Source organism: Lipotes vexillifer, unplaced genomic scaffold (genome assembly GCF_000442215.2).
Source record: "Lipotes vexillifer unplaced genomic scaffold, Lipotes_vexillifer_v1.1 scaffold178, whole genome shotgun sequence".
Classification (NCBI taxonomy): domain Eukaryota; kingdom Metazoa; phylum Chordata; class Mammalia; order Artiodactyla; family Lipotidae; genus Lipotes; species Lipotes vexillifer.
The window spans coordinates 5,078,695-5,091,149 of NW_006775603.1; the positions used below are offsets into that span (position 1 = coordinate 5,078,695).

The 12,455-nt window shown below is 38.3% G+C and overlaps 1 protein-coding gene across 5 annotated transcripts in view; it reads left to right on the forward strand.

Moving 5' to 3' along the window:
- Positions 1-12,455, forward strand: part of PDLIM5 (PDZ and LIM domain 5) — a 223,469-nt gene that overhangs the window by 67,814 nt on the left and 143,200 nt on the right. For all 5 annotated transcript variants that reach the window (XR_456946.1, XM_007450029.1, XM_007450027.1 and 2 more), the window contains one exon: positions 8,627-8,778. Coding sequence is in view for 4 of the 5 variants with exons in the window: in XM_007450029.1 (XP_007450091.1) it covers positions 8,627-8,778 (152 nt within the window). In the remaining variant the exon portion in view is untranslated. The remainder of the gene's footprint in view (positions 1-8,626; positions 8,779-12,455) is intronic.

Here is a 12,455-nt window from a genome sequence, read left to right on the forward strand (position 1 = left end):
GCATTCCTGTCATACCCATGGCGTTAGGGTCACACATTCCCAAGCATTCCATTATTTGTTGAAATATGCAGAAGGTTGAAAACTGGACGTTGGCAGTGGCTTATTATATAGGTACCTGTCTTCTATTTGTTACCTGTAGCATATAGTAGGATTAATACCAATCTTGATCTTATTAATCGGATTAATACCAGTTCTTTTGAAACAGCATAAATTGTTCTCAGTAAACATCTGACTAATACAATGTTATCTATATTATAAAATGATCTCTGTAATGTTCTTGGGCACATATATTTTCAAAAAATCATTTCTATTGCTGGCACCTGTTTTCTGAGGTTTGGAACTGCTGGCTTATTTCCAGGGGAAGACAGATAGAGGTTTCTGTGTGCATATTGAGAATTCCCTATGATTTGGAAGGATACATTTCATTAGGGAATTCTAAGGTAGTGTTGGAGTCACTGCTATGACTAAACATTTTGCCTTTTTATGAAAAGGCTGCAGACAGTATAGCAGCTGTGTTAAATGTTCATTTTAGAGAGAAAGCTTAAGCAGTTAGACTTACTTAAAATGATATCTGCCATACTGGGTTCTAACTTTTAAAAATGAAAGCTCTGTACTGCTTTCTTTGATTTTGTTTGGTTTTTGCTATGAGTTCAATGATTGGTTTGCTTCTATGATATGCCTCTTAAGAGGTAATAGCTATGGGGAAGGGTTAGGTTTTTGGGGGGTTTTTTGGGGTTTTTTTGCGGTACGCGGGCCTCTCACCGCTGTGCCCTCTCCCGCCGCGGAGCACAGGCTCCAGACGCGCAAGCCCAGTGGCCATGGCCCACGGGCCCACGTAGGATCCTCCTGGACTGGGGCACAAACCCGTGTCCCCTGCATCGGCAGGCGGACTCCCAACCACTGCACTACCAGGGAAGCCCGGGAAGGGTTAGTTTAACAGGGATAGCTATAACCCCTTATGAATCCCAAGTAGTTTATTTCTTTATGGATAAGACAAATTTTCTCTTCAGTGTGTCTTTGAGATCCTCGTCTAAGTGGTATGCTATCTTGAGATAGTATTTTGCTTTCAATGCAGTTTTATAAAGACATAGTACTACTTTCCCCTTTTGTTAAAAAGTTTTAAGAAGAAATACTGTTGGAACCGCACATTTGTATAGAGGCTAATAAGCATTTGGGAGAAGTTTAGTTATAAATTTTACTTGAGTCCAATAAAGATAATGACATGTTTGATGACATACATAAATATTACTGTGAGTTAATTGACTGTACATCATAGTTATTAGTTATAGTCATTTAGGTTATTTTAGTTATTCAATTAAAGTATAAGATCTTCTTGCTTCTATAATTAGTTACTATCTTGATGTTCTGTTAAATATTTATATTATTTTGTGCACATGCACGGTAATGTACAACACACCCAGAGAGAAGGCCTGGACCCCAAATCAGGGACATCTCATGACCCTTTCTTCGCTCATGGCCTTGGTTCCCTATTCTACCTTCTTCCCAGTGCCCTCCCTTGTCATGTGTTCTTTTGTTTTCTTTCCTTCCTGCCCTTCCCTGACTCCCAGTTCAAGATTTCTTCACCAATATCACCTTATTGAGTCTTTTTTTTGCGGTACGCGGGCCTCTCACGGTTGTGGCCTCTCCCGTTGCGGAGCACAGGCTCCGGACGCGCAGGCTCAGCGGCCATGGTTCACAGGCCCAGCTGCTCCGCCGCGTGTGGGATCTTCCCGGACTGGGACACGAACCCGTGTCCCCTGCATCGGCAGGCGGACTCTCAACCACTGTGCCACCAGGGAAGCCCACCTTATTGATTCTTATCCTTTGGCCTTTTGGTACAGTGGCCAGACTGTCCTGGGAAGTGGTGATCTTGAGGCTACCATCCTATGGGAATGGAGTCTGGAAAATTCAGACTTGAATAGTGGTAAGCAGGGAAGGAGGACACGGGGAGCCAGGGTTCTGATTCGGTGGCATATCAAGCTCTTTTGGTAAGTGAGGAGAAAGTTGAGGCTCAGAGAAGCAGAGGGAAGGGAAGAGGGGTGTTTGGTCTTCCTTTAAGGAGGGAAGGGAAAAATCAGGTCTGACTGGCCAGTTTGAAAAGTTGTCTTCTCTGCCCTTAGGTGCTTGAGGTAGATGTCCAGCCTATGTGAGTTGATGGCGTAGTCTGATAACAGGTGGTTGATATTACATCCTTTCCTATCTAAGTCAATGGGGAGGCTCAGTAAAGAGACCATTCTCTTGAAGAGCATACAGTTGTCCTGGTTTCTTCATCAGTAAACAGAAGTTCAGAGGTAGTTCTGACATCTGCAGCCATGTCTGCTTGCAACTTAAGTGAGATCACAAAGCAGTGTTTTTAAAGAAGCATACAGCTACAGTTAAGTTTATGGAAAACTGGACAGCAGTACTGAAAAATGTATTTAAAGATCAAAGGAGAAGCATTTGCTTGTGATTAGTTTGATTTATAATGAAGTTGACTCAGGAGCCTCCCATGACTGCTTCCTTCCTACACATTGTGCATTTATGAGATACACACACATTTATGGCTGTCATATAGTATGTACAAGATTTACTGATGACAGAAGGTTATTACTGCTTCAAACAAATGCAGACTATTTAGGCTTGAAAAAACAAAGGAAAAAATGAACTATGCAAATAATGAGTGACCTTGTAGTCTTTTCTTAGCTGCTCACAATTCCTAAGAGTGATACATCCTACCCAATTAAGGCAAAAAATTTATGGTTCTATTGAGTGGATGCCTTGAGGAAGTAGTTCTGGGGATAAATGAAAGCTCATAGGAGTTTTCAATGAGATGCCACCTTTAACAAGCTTTACATTTGTTTCTGTGCATTGGGCCTTTCCCAATGGTGTTCGTTTAGGCTCTTTCTGCACTTTAGTTTAAATAGTGAGTGGAAAGCCTGAGTATTGAATAATAAAGATGGTTAGAGATTTAGAAAAGATGTTAATGTCAAAAAATCCAAGATGATTAATATTAGTAAGCTCAAAAAAACTGTAGACAAAAAGTTTGTTTGACAGTTTAAATAACATGAAAGATTGTACAGATGACGATGAGCATTTGTTTACATTTCTGATAACTGATTGAGAAAGGGTTGAGATTAAATACAATTAAGCTCTTCCTAATACTTGTTAGATAAAGTACCAAGGGGAGTTGTGACACCTCTTTGGAAATCCTAGGAAAAATATATTAACTAACTATCCAAAGTGGATTTACTTTGTTCTATTGAAAATAGTTTGATTTTTGACCTTTCTTAGGTTAGCTCAGCCTAATGTTTAACTGAAGATTCTCATTTTCAGATTAGAATCTATTTTTCTTTTTGGTGAATTAAGTATATTTATACCAGAATTTCACATAGATAGATTTATTGATTTCTTATTTACTGTGGTTTAATCATCTGTTTTTCTAGTACCTACAAGCTTCAAGGCTCTTGAGAACATAGTATAAAATATGATCCCTGACCTTATGGCGCTTGCTTTGAAGTTGGAAACAGCTTGATGAGTAATTATAGATTGCTTCTATTTCAGGCTTCAGCTTTATCCTGCACTGTAGGAAGCAGAAAATATTTGAAGTTTTTCACCCTCATTTTATAAATAGTGGACATGATGGAACTCTTCAGTGTGAAGTGGTATTAGGGTCACCATTATGGAAATACAGTAAGATGGAGGAAAGGGCAAGGAACATGCAGAGTCTGGCAGTAAGGAGGTCTTTAGAAAACTCTTACTATAGGCAGCAGGCAAGATCAAGGTGACAGATGATCAGGGTATGGACTAGCATGGGAGACAAAAGGAAGAATCAACAAAATTTAGTAATTTCCCTAGATGTGGTGCTCAAGGAAACGGCAGAATCCACAGGGGCTATATGATTTCTATGCTCCATGTTTTGAAAATAAGGGTGGCAGAGTAAAAGCAAGCCTAAAAAGATAGGTAATTCTGAGAAGTTGGATTTGAACATCTTGAGATCATAGGCTCTCAGAATCGAGTAGGCAGGTGCAACAAAAGAGTAAGAAAAGTTTTATCTAGTGTATGACATTTGATTTGATTAGATTATTTTCTTTTTTTAAACATCTTTATTGGAGTATAATTGCTTTATAACGGTGTATTAGTTTCTGCTTTGTAACAAAGTGAATCAGCTATACGTATACATATATCCCCATATCCCCTCCCTCTTGCATCTCCCTCCCACCCTCCCTATCCCACCCCACTAGGTGATCACAAAGCACCTAGCTAATCTCCCTGTGCTATGCAGCTGCTTCCCACTAGCTATCTATTTTACATTTGGTAGTGTATATATGCCCATGCCACTCTCTCACTTCATCCCAGCTTACCCTTCCCCCTCCCCGTGTCCTCAAGTCCATTCTCTACGTCTGCATCGTTATTCCTGTCCTGCCCCAGGTTCTTCAGAACCTTTTTTTTTTTTTTTAAGATTCCATATATATGTGTTAGCATACGGTATTTGTTTTTTCTCTCTGACTTACTTCACTCTGTATGACAGACTCTAGGTCCATCCACCTCACTACAAATAACTCAATTTTGTTTTTCTTTTTATGGCTGAGTAATATTAGATTATTTTCTTAATTGTTCATTACCTTTATATTACTGGACTGGGAGTATTTAAATTGCTTTAGTTGGGTACATTTTGAGCAAATGCCCTTAGGTTTCAGTGTTTCTATTTTAAGGCTACCTTATGTGAAGAATGGTGAGGTAGGTAATTTAGCTGTGTTCTATTTCTGGTTAAAAAAAAAATTTTTTTTTTTGGATGCCTTTTTGGCTAAAACAAAATGTAGGATAAATTATGTTTATTTTTTGTCTCATTATCAGGATTCAAATTTCCATTCATTTATTTTGGTAGGGAATAGATGTCCGTTTGCCCTACCATTCAGATATGACTCTTATTTTGGGATTAGAGTTATACCTTTGTATAAACAGTTCACAGATAGATAAAACTTTTAAGACTGGAAGGGACCTTAGAAGGCCTTTGACATCATCCAATACAGCCTCCACATTTCTTGGATTAGTAATCTGAGATCAGGAGAATAATAATAATAATAGCTAACATTTATTAAGCTGTTATCTCACATAATCTTTATAAAACTCTACAAGTAAGTCCTATGGACAATGGGTGGCATTGCTAGCTTTAGGAATTGTTTTCTTTGTAAATGTCCTTCACAGTTTGAACAATTTAATTCTGTGCAGGAGAGACGAACAGTTAGTATTTGTTATTAAATTAAATTATTTCTTTAATATTTATATTAATAAAAATACTAATTATTAAGACAGTCCACACCTATTATTTATTTATATATTTATTTATTTATTTATATTTTTTGGCTGCGTTGGGTCTTCGTTGCTGCGCGCGGGCTTTCTCTAGTTGTGATGAGTGGGGGCAACTCTTTGTTGCAGTGCGTGGACTTCTCATTGTGGTGGCTTCTCTTGTTGCAGAGCACAGGCTCTAGGCGCGTGGGCTTCAGTAGTTGTGGCACATGGGCTCAGTGGTTGTGACTCGTGGGCTCTAGAGCACAGGCTCAGTAGTTGTGGTGCACGGGCTTCAGTAGTGTGGCATGTGGGCTCAGTAGTTGTGGCTCGTGGGCTCTAGAGCACAGGCTCAGTAGTTGTGGTGCACAGGCTTGGTTGCTCCGTGGCATGTGCGATCTTTCCGAACCAGGGCTCGAACCCGTGTCCCCTGCACTGGCAGGTGGATTCTTAACCACTGCACCACCAGGGAAGTCCCCACAGCTGTTATTTGATACAGTAAAATCATAATATTTAATGTAGGTATTATTATTTTTAAAGACTTTTTTCTTACTCCCACCACACGCATACATTACTTTCATATTTTAATAAATATATCTGTCTATACAGTATTTTAAAATATACTTAATAAAGTTCTATCTTAATTTTTTTCTTCTTGATCCAGTGATCCTGGAATTCAGATTAACTTTATTTAATTTTCATTGAATTTTGGTATTACTTCATTAGTCATATAATGTATAATAAAAAGTGTGTCTATATGTATGTATATACATACACATGTGTAATATAGCTATGTTGATAAGTTTGATATGCATTAAATTTTAATCTGTTTTATTACTCTGGAAATTTATTTCTTTATTGTCAACATTTCATTAATTTTTCTTACCTTTAAATATCTGGGCAGCTGAGAGGAGTTGTTTTGTTTGTTCACATTAGTACAAAGATGAAAATGGAATCAATACACTTGACCCTTGAACACTTGGAGATTAGAGGCACTGGCCCTCTGCAAAGCTGAAAATCCGCCTGTAATTTGTAGTCTGTCCTCCGTACATATAGTTTGGTTCCTCCGTATACAAACACGCATATCATGTAGTACTATAGCATTCACTGTTGAAAAAAATCTGCACGTAAGTGGACCCACGCAGTTCAAACTCACGTTGCTCAAGGGTCAACTCTATGTACTATGTATATAATAGAGAATATTTCATTTGAAAGGTTTGAAATCTTTTATTTTACACTTTGTGTCTATTAGATTTTACATATTCTTGCTCAAATAGATATTTTTTCTTACTAATTTCAAGAACTATGTCCATCATTTGATAGTTATGTGTTAAATGAGATAAATTTCAAATTATTTAAAATTTTAGTTCTTCCTAATTTTGCACTTTAAAACAAACCATAGATTTTGCCAGTGTTAAATAATAAATATGTGGCATCCATTCATTCAGTATATATTATGAAGGTCTATAGTGTCAGGCACACTTCTAGCTTAAGGGTAGTTGGGGAGAAGCACAGACATGGGTGCTGCCTGGATGGATCTAGCAGTCAATACTGTTTTCTTGATTTTAGATCCAAAGAGTTGTTCTTGTACACTAGGATTGATCTGCTTTGATCATTATTTTTAAGGAAAGGATTTGACAACTGATGGTAATCAAAACCTATCTGAGCATACAATATCCAGTTGTATTTATTGCTTTGCTTCCACAGTATGAATTCTAGCAGTCAGCCCTTGTTCAGTTTGCTGAGGGATGTTTTTCTTTTAATCAAAAAGTAATTTTAGTAAAATATTCTGTAAAATATTTAGTTTTTGTTAGTTTTTTAAAAATTGTGACATTTTGGGCTTCCCTGGTGGCACAGTGGTTGAGGGTCCGCCTGCTGATGCAGGGGACACGGGTTCGTGCCCTGGTCCAGGAGGATCCCACATGCCGCGGAGCGGCTGGGCCCGTGAGCCATGGCTGCTGAGCCTGCGTGTCCGGAGCCTGTTCTCCGCAACGGGAGAGGCCGCGGCAGTGAGAGGCCCGCGTACGGCAAAAAAAAAAAAAAAAAAAAAAAAAAAACAAGTACACATTTTAAACATTTTTAATTGCACAATTCATTAATTGCATCAAGTACATTTTCAGTGTTGTGCAGTCATTACCACTATCCTTTTCCAGATGTTTTTCATCATCCCTGCATAAAATCTACACTTTTAAGTATTAGAGAAATAATGGTTGTTTTCTTTCTTTCTTTTTTGGGCCTAGTCTCACCTGTCTTCCAACAGCCCAGTATTCATTGTGATCTGCTTGTACTTACTGAATTCTAAGCTTGTCATTTTAATTAGAATGGTTCCTTTTGATTTGTACTTGTTCTATGTTTCGGAGTATCTATTAAAATCGTATCATCTTTCATTTTACTGTCATTTTATATTTGTTTGTTCCTTTTGGAGCAATGAAATAGATACACATGAAGTTTGAAGGAGATCAAACTAAATGTAAACATGTAGAAAATTTTGTAAAAAGGGAAAAAAGATTGGGGATTAAAGATCGTGGTACACAAAAGAGTCTGACAGTCTCAAGACACAACTGGTTTTCGTCCCCTTGTTCTAAATGCCTGGAGCAGGAAGCACAGCCAGCATAAAAGATGTTTGGGCTTGTGATCTTAAAGAATTCAGTCCCTCAAACGCTGGATATGAATTGAACTCAACAGGAAGGATAGCTCAGTAGATCCTCCATCTGTATTACTCTTTGTGCTCAAACAAAAATACAGCTGTTGGGCTTCCCTGGTGGCGCAGTGGTTGAAAGTCCTCCTGCCGATGCAGGGGACACGGGTTCGTGCCCCGGTCCGGGAAGATCCCACATGCCGCAGAGCGGCTGGGCCCGTGAACCATGGCCGCTGGGCCTGCGCGTCTGGAGCCTGTGCTCCGCAACGGGAGAAGCCACAACAGTGAGAGGCCCGTGTACCACAAAAAAAAAAAAAAAAATACAGCTGTTTAAAGAGTTTTAAAAGTTATTTCTAAAAGAGTATTAAATACCCTATTCATATTACTTTGTTTTTTTTCTTCTGCTAAAATGTAGTTGCCTTGCCTACTTCTCTTCCTTATTTGTAACAATCGCACACTACTGTTATACAGTAAAGAAATGGACAACTTATCAGGGACCTTTTCTCAGACAATTAGTTCAGTTTTTTAGAAAGCAAATAAGAATTTTAAGAAAATAAGTATGAAAGTCATTTGAATTTTAACTTCACCTGTTAAGCAAGATAATTTGTATTACTTTGTCTAATAGTATATTAATATACTTCTCTTTTGATATAACAAAAGTATAATTTTCATCTGTGTTTATTTTTAAAGAGTGACAATTCTAATGAAATATATTTTTTACAGCTAAAAGATGGTGGCAAAGCATCCCAGGCAAACGTAAGAATAGGTGATGTGGTTCTCAGCATTGATGGAATAAGTGCACATGGCATGACTCATCTTGAAGCCCAGAACAAGATTAAGGGTTGTACAGGCTCTTTGAATATGACTCTGCAAAGGTAAATTGCTTTTTGTTTGGCTCTGAGAGAGAAGACAACACTGAGGAATGTGTTTTCGTGTGTCTGATTCATGGTGTTAACTAAGAAGCAGTTTCTGTTGCCATTGTTTCAGGTAGATAAATAAAAAATAGAATGGCTTTTAAATTGGGTAATTGAGCAGTATGAGAATTGGTGAAAGCTTTGGATTATAAGGCATGTATTCACATACGCATAAAGATTGTGTGTGCAGTTTCAGAGAGTTTAAGAATTCCTGAAATTTCTCAATGGAGTGCAGCCTAAGAATTCTTGTTACGGGGTAAAACTCTTGGCCTTAATATTCTGGGCAGTGTATTAGGGGTATTCTTTTAAGATACGATTTGGCTTTTCTTAGTATGTCTTTTTCCCTTTCTTTGCCTGGGCAGAAAAACAGAATTTTAATATACTCATTTGAAGTCCAAATTTTCTGAACTCAGTTTGGCTTCAATTTTAAAATAATCATCTCATTGATTGTACTATATCAGATCTTTTCAGCATCCCAACATTTGAACTGTATTGAGATCACCTGGATTGCTTGTTAAAAATAGTGATAGGGCTTCCCTGGTGGCGCAGTGGTTGAGAGTCTGCCTGCTGATGCAGGGGACACGGGTTCATGCTCCGGTCCGGGAGGATCCCACATGCTGCGGAGCGGCTGGGCCCATGAGCCATGGCCGCTGAGCCTGCGCGTCTGGAGCCTGTGCTCCGCAACGGGAGAGGCCACAACAGTGAGAGGCCTGCGTACCAGTAAAAAAAAAAAAAAAAAAAAGTTGTGATAGGAATCAGAATATCTGGAAGTAAGGACCAAGAATTATATATGAATAAGTTTTCTATGATTATTATGAAATATGAAGTTAGAACCACTGCAGTGTCTTGGATTGAGGGGAAGGGAGGAGAAAGGGGATAGAGGGAGGGTGATTGAATGATGGCTCTGAACCTTTAGGTTTATAAGGAAGTAGCTATCATTTACCAGGTGGTCATGGAGGGTTTTAAGCAAGTCTTGCTTTTGATAATTGCATAAGTGTTCTCTGGTCTATAAAATTTGGAAAATGCCGTTTTCCCCAAAAACATCTCATAGGCTTCCATAAATTGTTGTCTTTATTATAAATCTTTAAGAGGGGAACAACATGCCATACCTTCCTAACACTTTTAGCTAAGAAACTTTTTTTTCTTGGAGTCTCTCCTGGGAGTATTTAAAGGGTATATACAGGGCAAATTATATGTACTTGTCTGGAAGAGTATCAATTTGGTCTTAAAACTGAATAGGAAAAATTTAGAAAAACTTAGACTTTTTATAGATTTACTTTGTTGTTGCATGACTTTCTGACCAGTTCTCTTTTGGGGGAGTGTGTGTGTGTCTGTGTGTGAAATTGCTTTCAGTGGAACTGTTGAATCAAAGGTCATGTGTATTTAAAATTTGAAAGCTATTAGCTATACATTTTAATGCATAGAAAAGTAATCAATGAGAAAAAATAACCTTGCTAAAAAGTCCTGTTTCAATAGTATCCTTTCTGTTCTATATATTTAGACATGTAACACAAAAATTGTTACTAATTAAGTGAAAATAGTCATTTTTACTGATAGGCATTTTTGCTAAGTATGAATTTTGAAAGGGAGCCAAGAAGTCAAGAAGCTTAACTTGTCTGAGATATCAACAAAGCAAAACAAATGCAGATGATGTTGGGCTGTTTCTCAAATTCTAAAGTGAAAGTTTATGTAGGGTATAATCTGTCTTTCTGGGCTGTGTATCATTTCTTTCATAGTAGCCTACTTGTTTTCACATTGTGCTCCCTATTTTACAACCTAGGACTCAGTATCTTATTTTCTATTGACAGCACTTCTGGTTCCATAAGAGTAGATGAAAACCAGATGTTACCCTGTTTTGGATGAATTTGCAATTTAAGTAATCTGCTACTGACTCTAATACAGATTCTTTTAAGCTACTTGAATACAAAATCTAACAAACCAACTTGTTATAAACATTTGGAGATACTACTTTATCTTATCTTCGTATTTCTGAATATGGATATTCAGAGACTCAAACTATGAGAGAGAATTTTAGAGTCCTGTTGTTATTCATTGTTATTCTCCTTAAGGTTTTGAACACTTCTTGTGTTAGGTAATGTCAGCCTAAAAGAGATTTGCGTTTAAGAGAATTCATGGTATAACATTGACAGTACTACTGAAGAAAGACTTTTTGTTTTTTATGGACAAAATAAAACTTTGAAGAGTTATCATCAATTCTTCCCTATACCAAAGCCATTTTCTTCTTAAGTTTTCTCTTTCTTATATCAGAGCAAATATTTTTTCTTCCACTTATTTGAGTTTGAACAATAGCACCTTTAATTGGCCTCCAGTCACCTTACCCTCTTTATTCCATCTGTCACCAGCCAAACTGCTGAGCATTCTCCTTCCAAACTGAGTGACCCACAACAGTATTTTCTCTGTGTAACTGTTTTCTTCATGAATATCTAGTATTTTCCTTTACAGACTTGTCTTAGTCCAGTTTCCCTAGAAACAGAACCTGAGATGGTATTCATGTGCAAATGATGTATCAAGAGAGTTCTTTCACATGTTATTTGAAAGGGAGGGAGTAGGTCAAGCGGGATTGGGAAGAAGAAACTGAGATGAGGAAGTGTTTGGTTTCATTGGATGTCTAGCCTCAGCTTGACCCAGGAGGGAACTTTGGAGCAAAATTGTACCATAGAGTCTGTCTTGCCTTGAGGCAAGGGAACTTGGCTTTTGTCCCCTCTCCCCTTCATTCGTTAGTCATTGACCACCAGCTGCCCTGGAAATGTGTGTGTGTGCAGAAGCATGGAAGAGGTCTAGGAGGTAGCTTCTGTTACTTCCACAGAAAGTTGCTGGTATGAACCATTAGCAATGCAGGGAGCACCTTTGGGACTGGCTGTACCAAACCAGTCGAAGGGTTCCAGAGGACCCAGGCTGGGCACCAGTAGCACGTGCTGTGAGATTCCTTCCAGACTGGAGTCCTTTGCTCAGAGGATTAGGCTCTCTGTGACCCAGGCACACTCAGATTGTCCTCCCCTTAGGACTTCCCTGGCAGTCCAGTGGTTAAGACTCCATGCTCCCACTTCAGGGGCCGAGAGTTCGATCCCTAGTCAGGGATATATGCTGCCTGGTGCAGCCAAAAGTTTAAAAAGAAAAAAAGAAAGAAAGATTGTCCTCCCCAGATCATCACTACTCGTCAGCGAATACCATCTTTCAATTTAAGGTAGGTTTCTTACTGTCCCTCACATGCCTTTTTTGTCCTGTCATGAAATTTGCTTCATCTGGAATGCCCACCCACCTCTTCACTGCCAATACATACCTCCACCTCCACAAATCCCATATCAAACCTCATCATCTACCCATGGTCTTTTCTTACTATTGTAACTTATTCATTTTTTCCCCCTCTAAACTCTTATGACAAGTTTATACCATTCGACTCAGCATTTAATTGTACACTAGGTATAACCAGGAATGACAAGGCAGATTCCATGAATCATATACAAATAAACCTAACTGGTTAATAGTCATACCTAATACACTCTATGTAATTAACTAATTACTCTGTGTTTTACCAGCTAGACTCCTTGAAAGCAAAGACCTTGTTTTTTGCACTATTTGTATTTGGCATCTTGTATAGTTTTGTGCTTTTAGTGTCT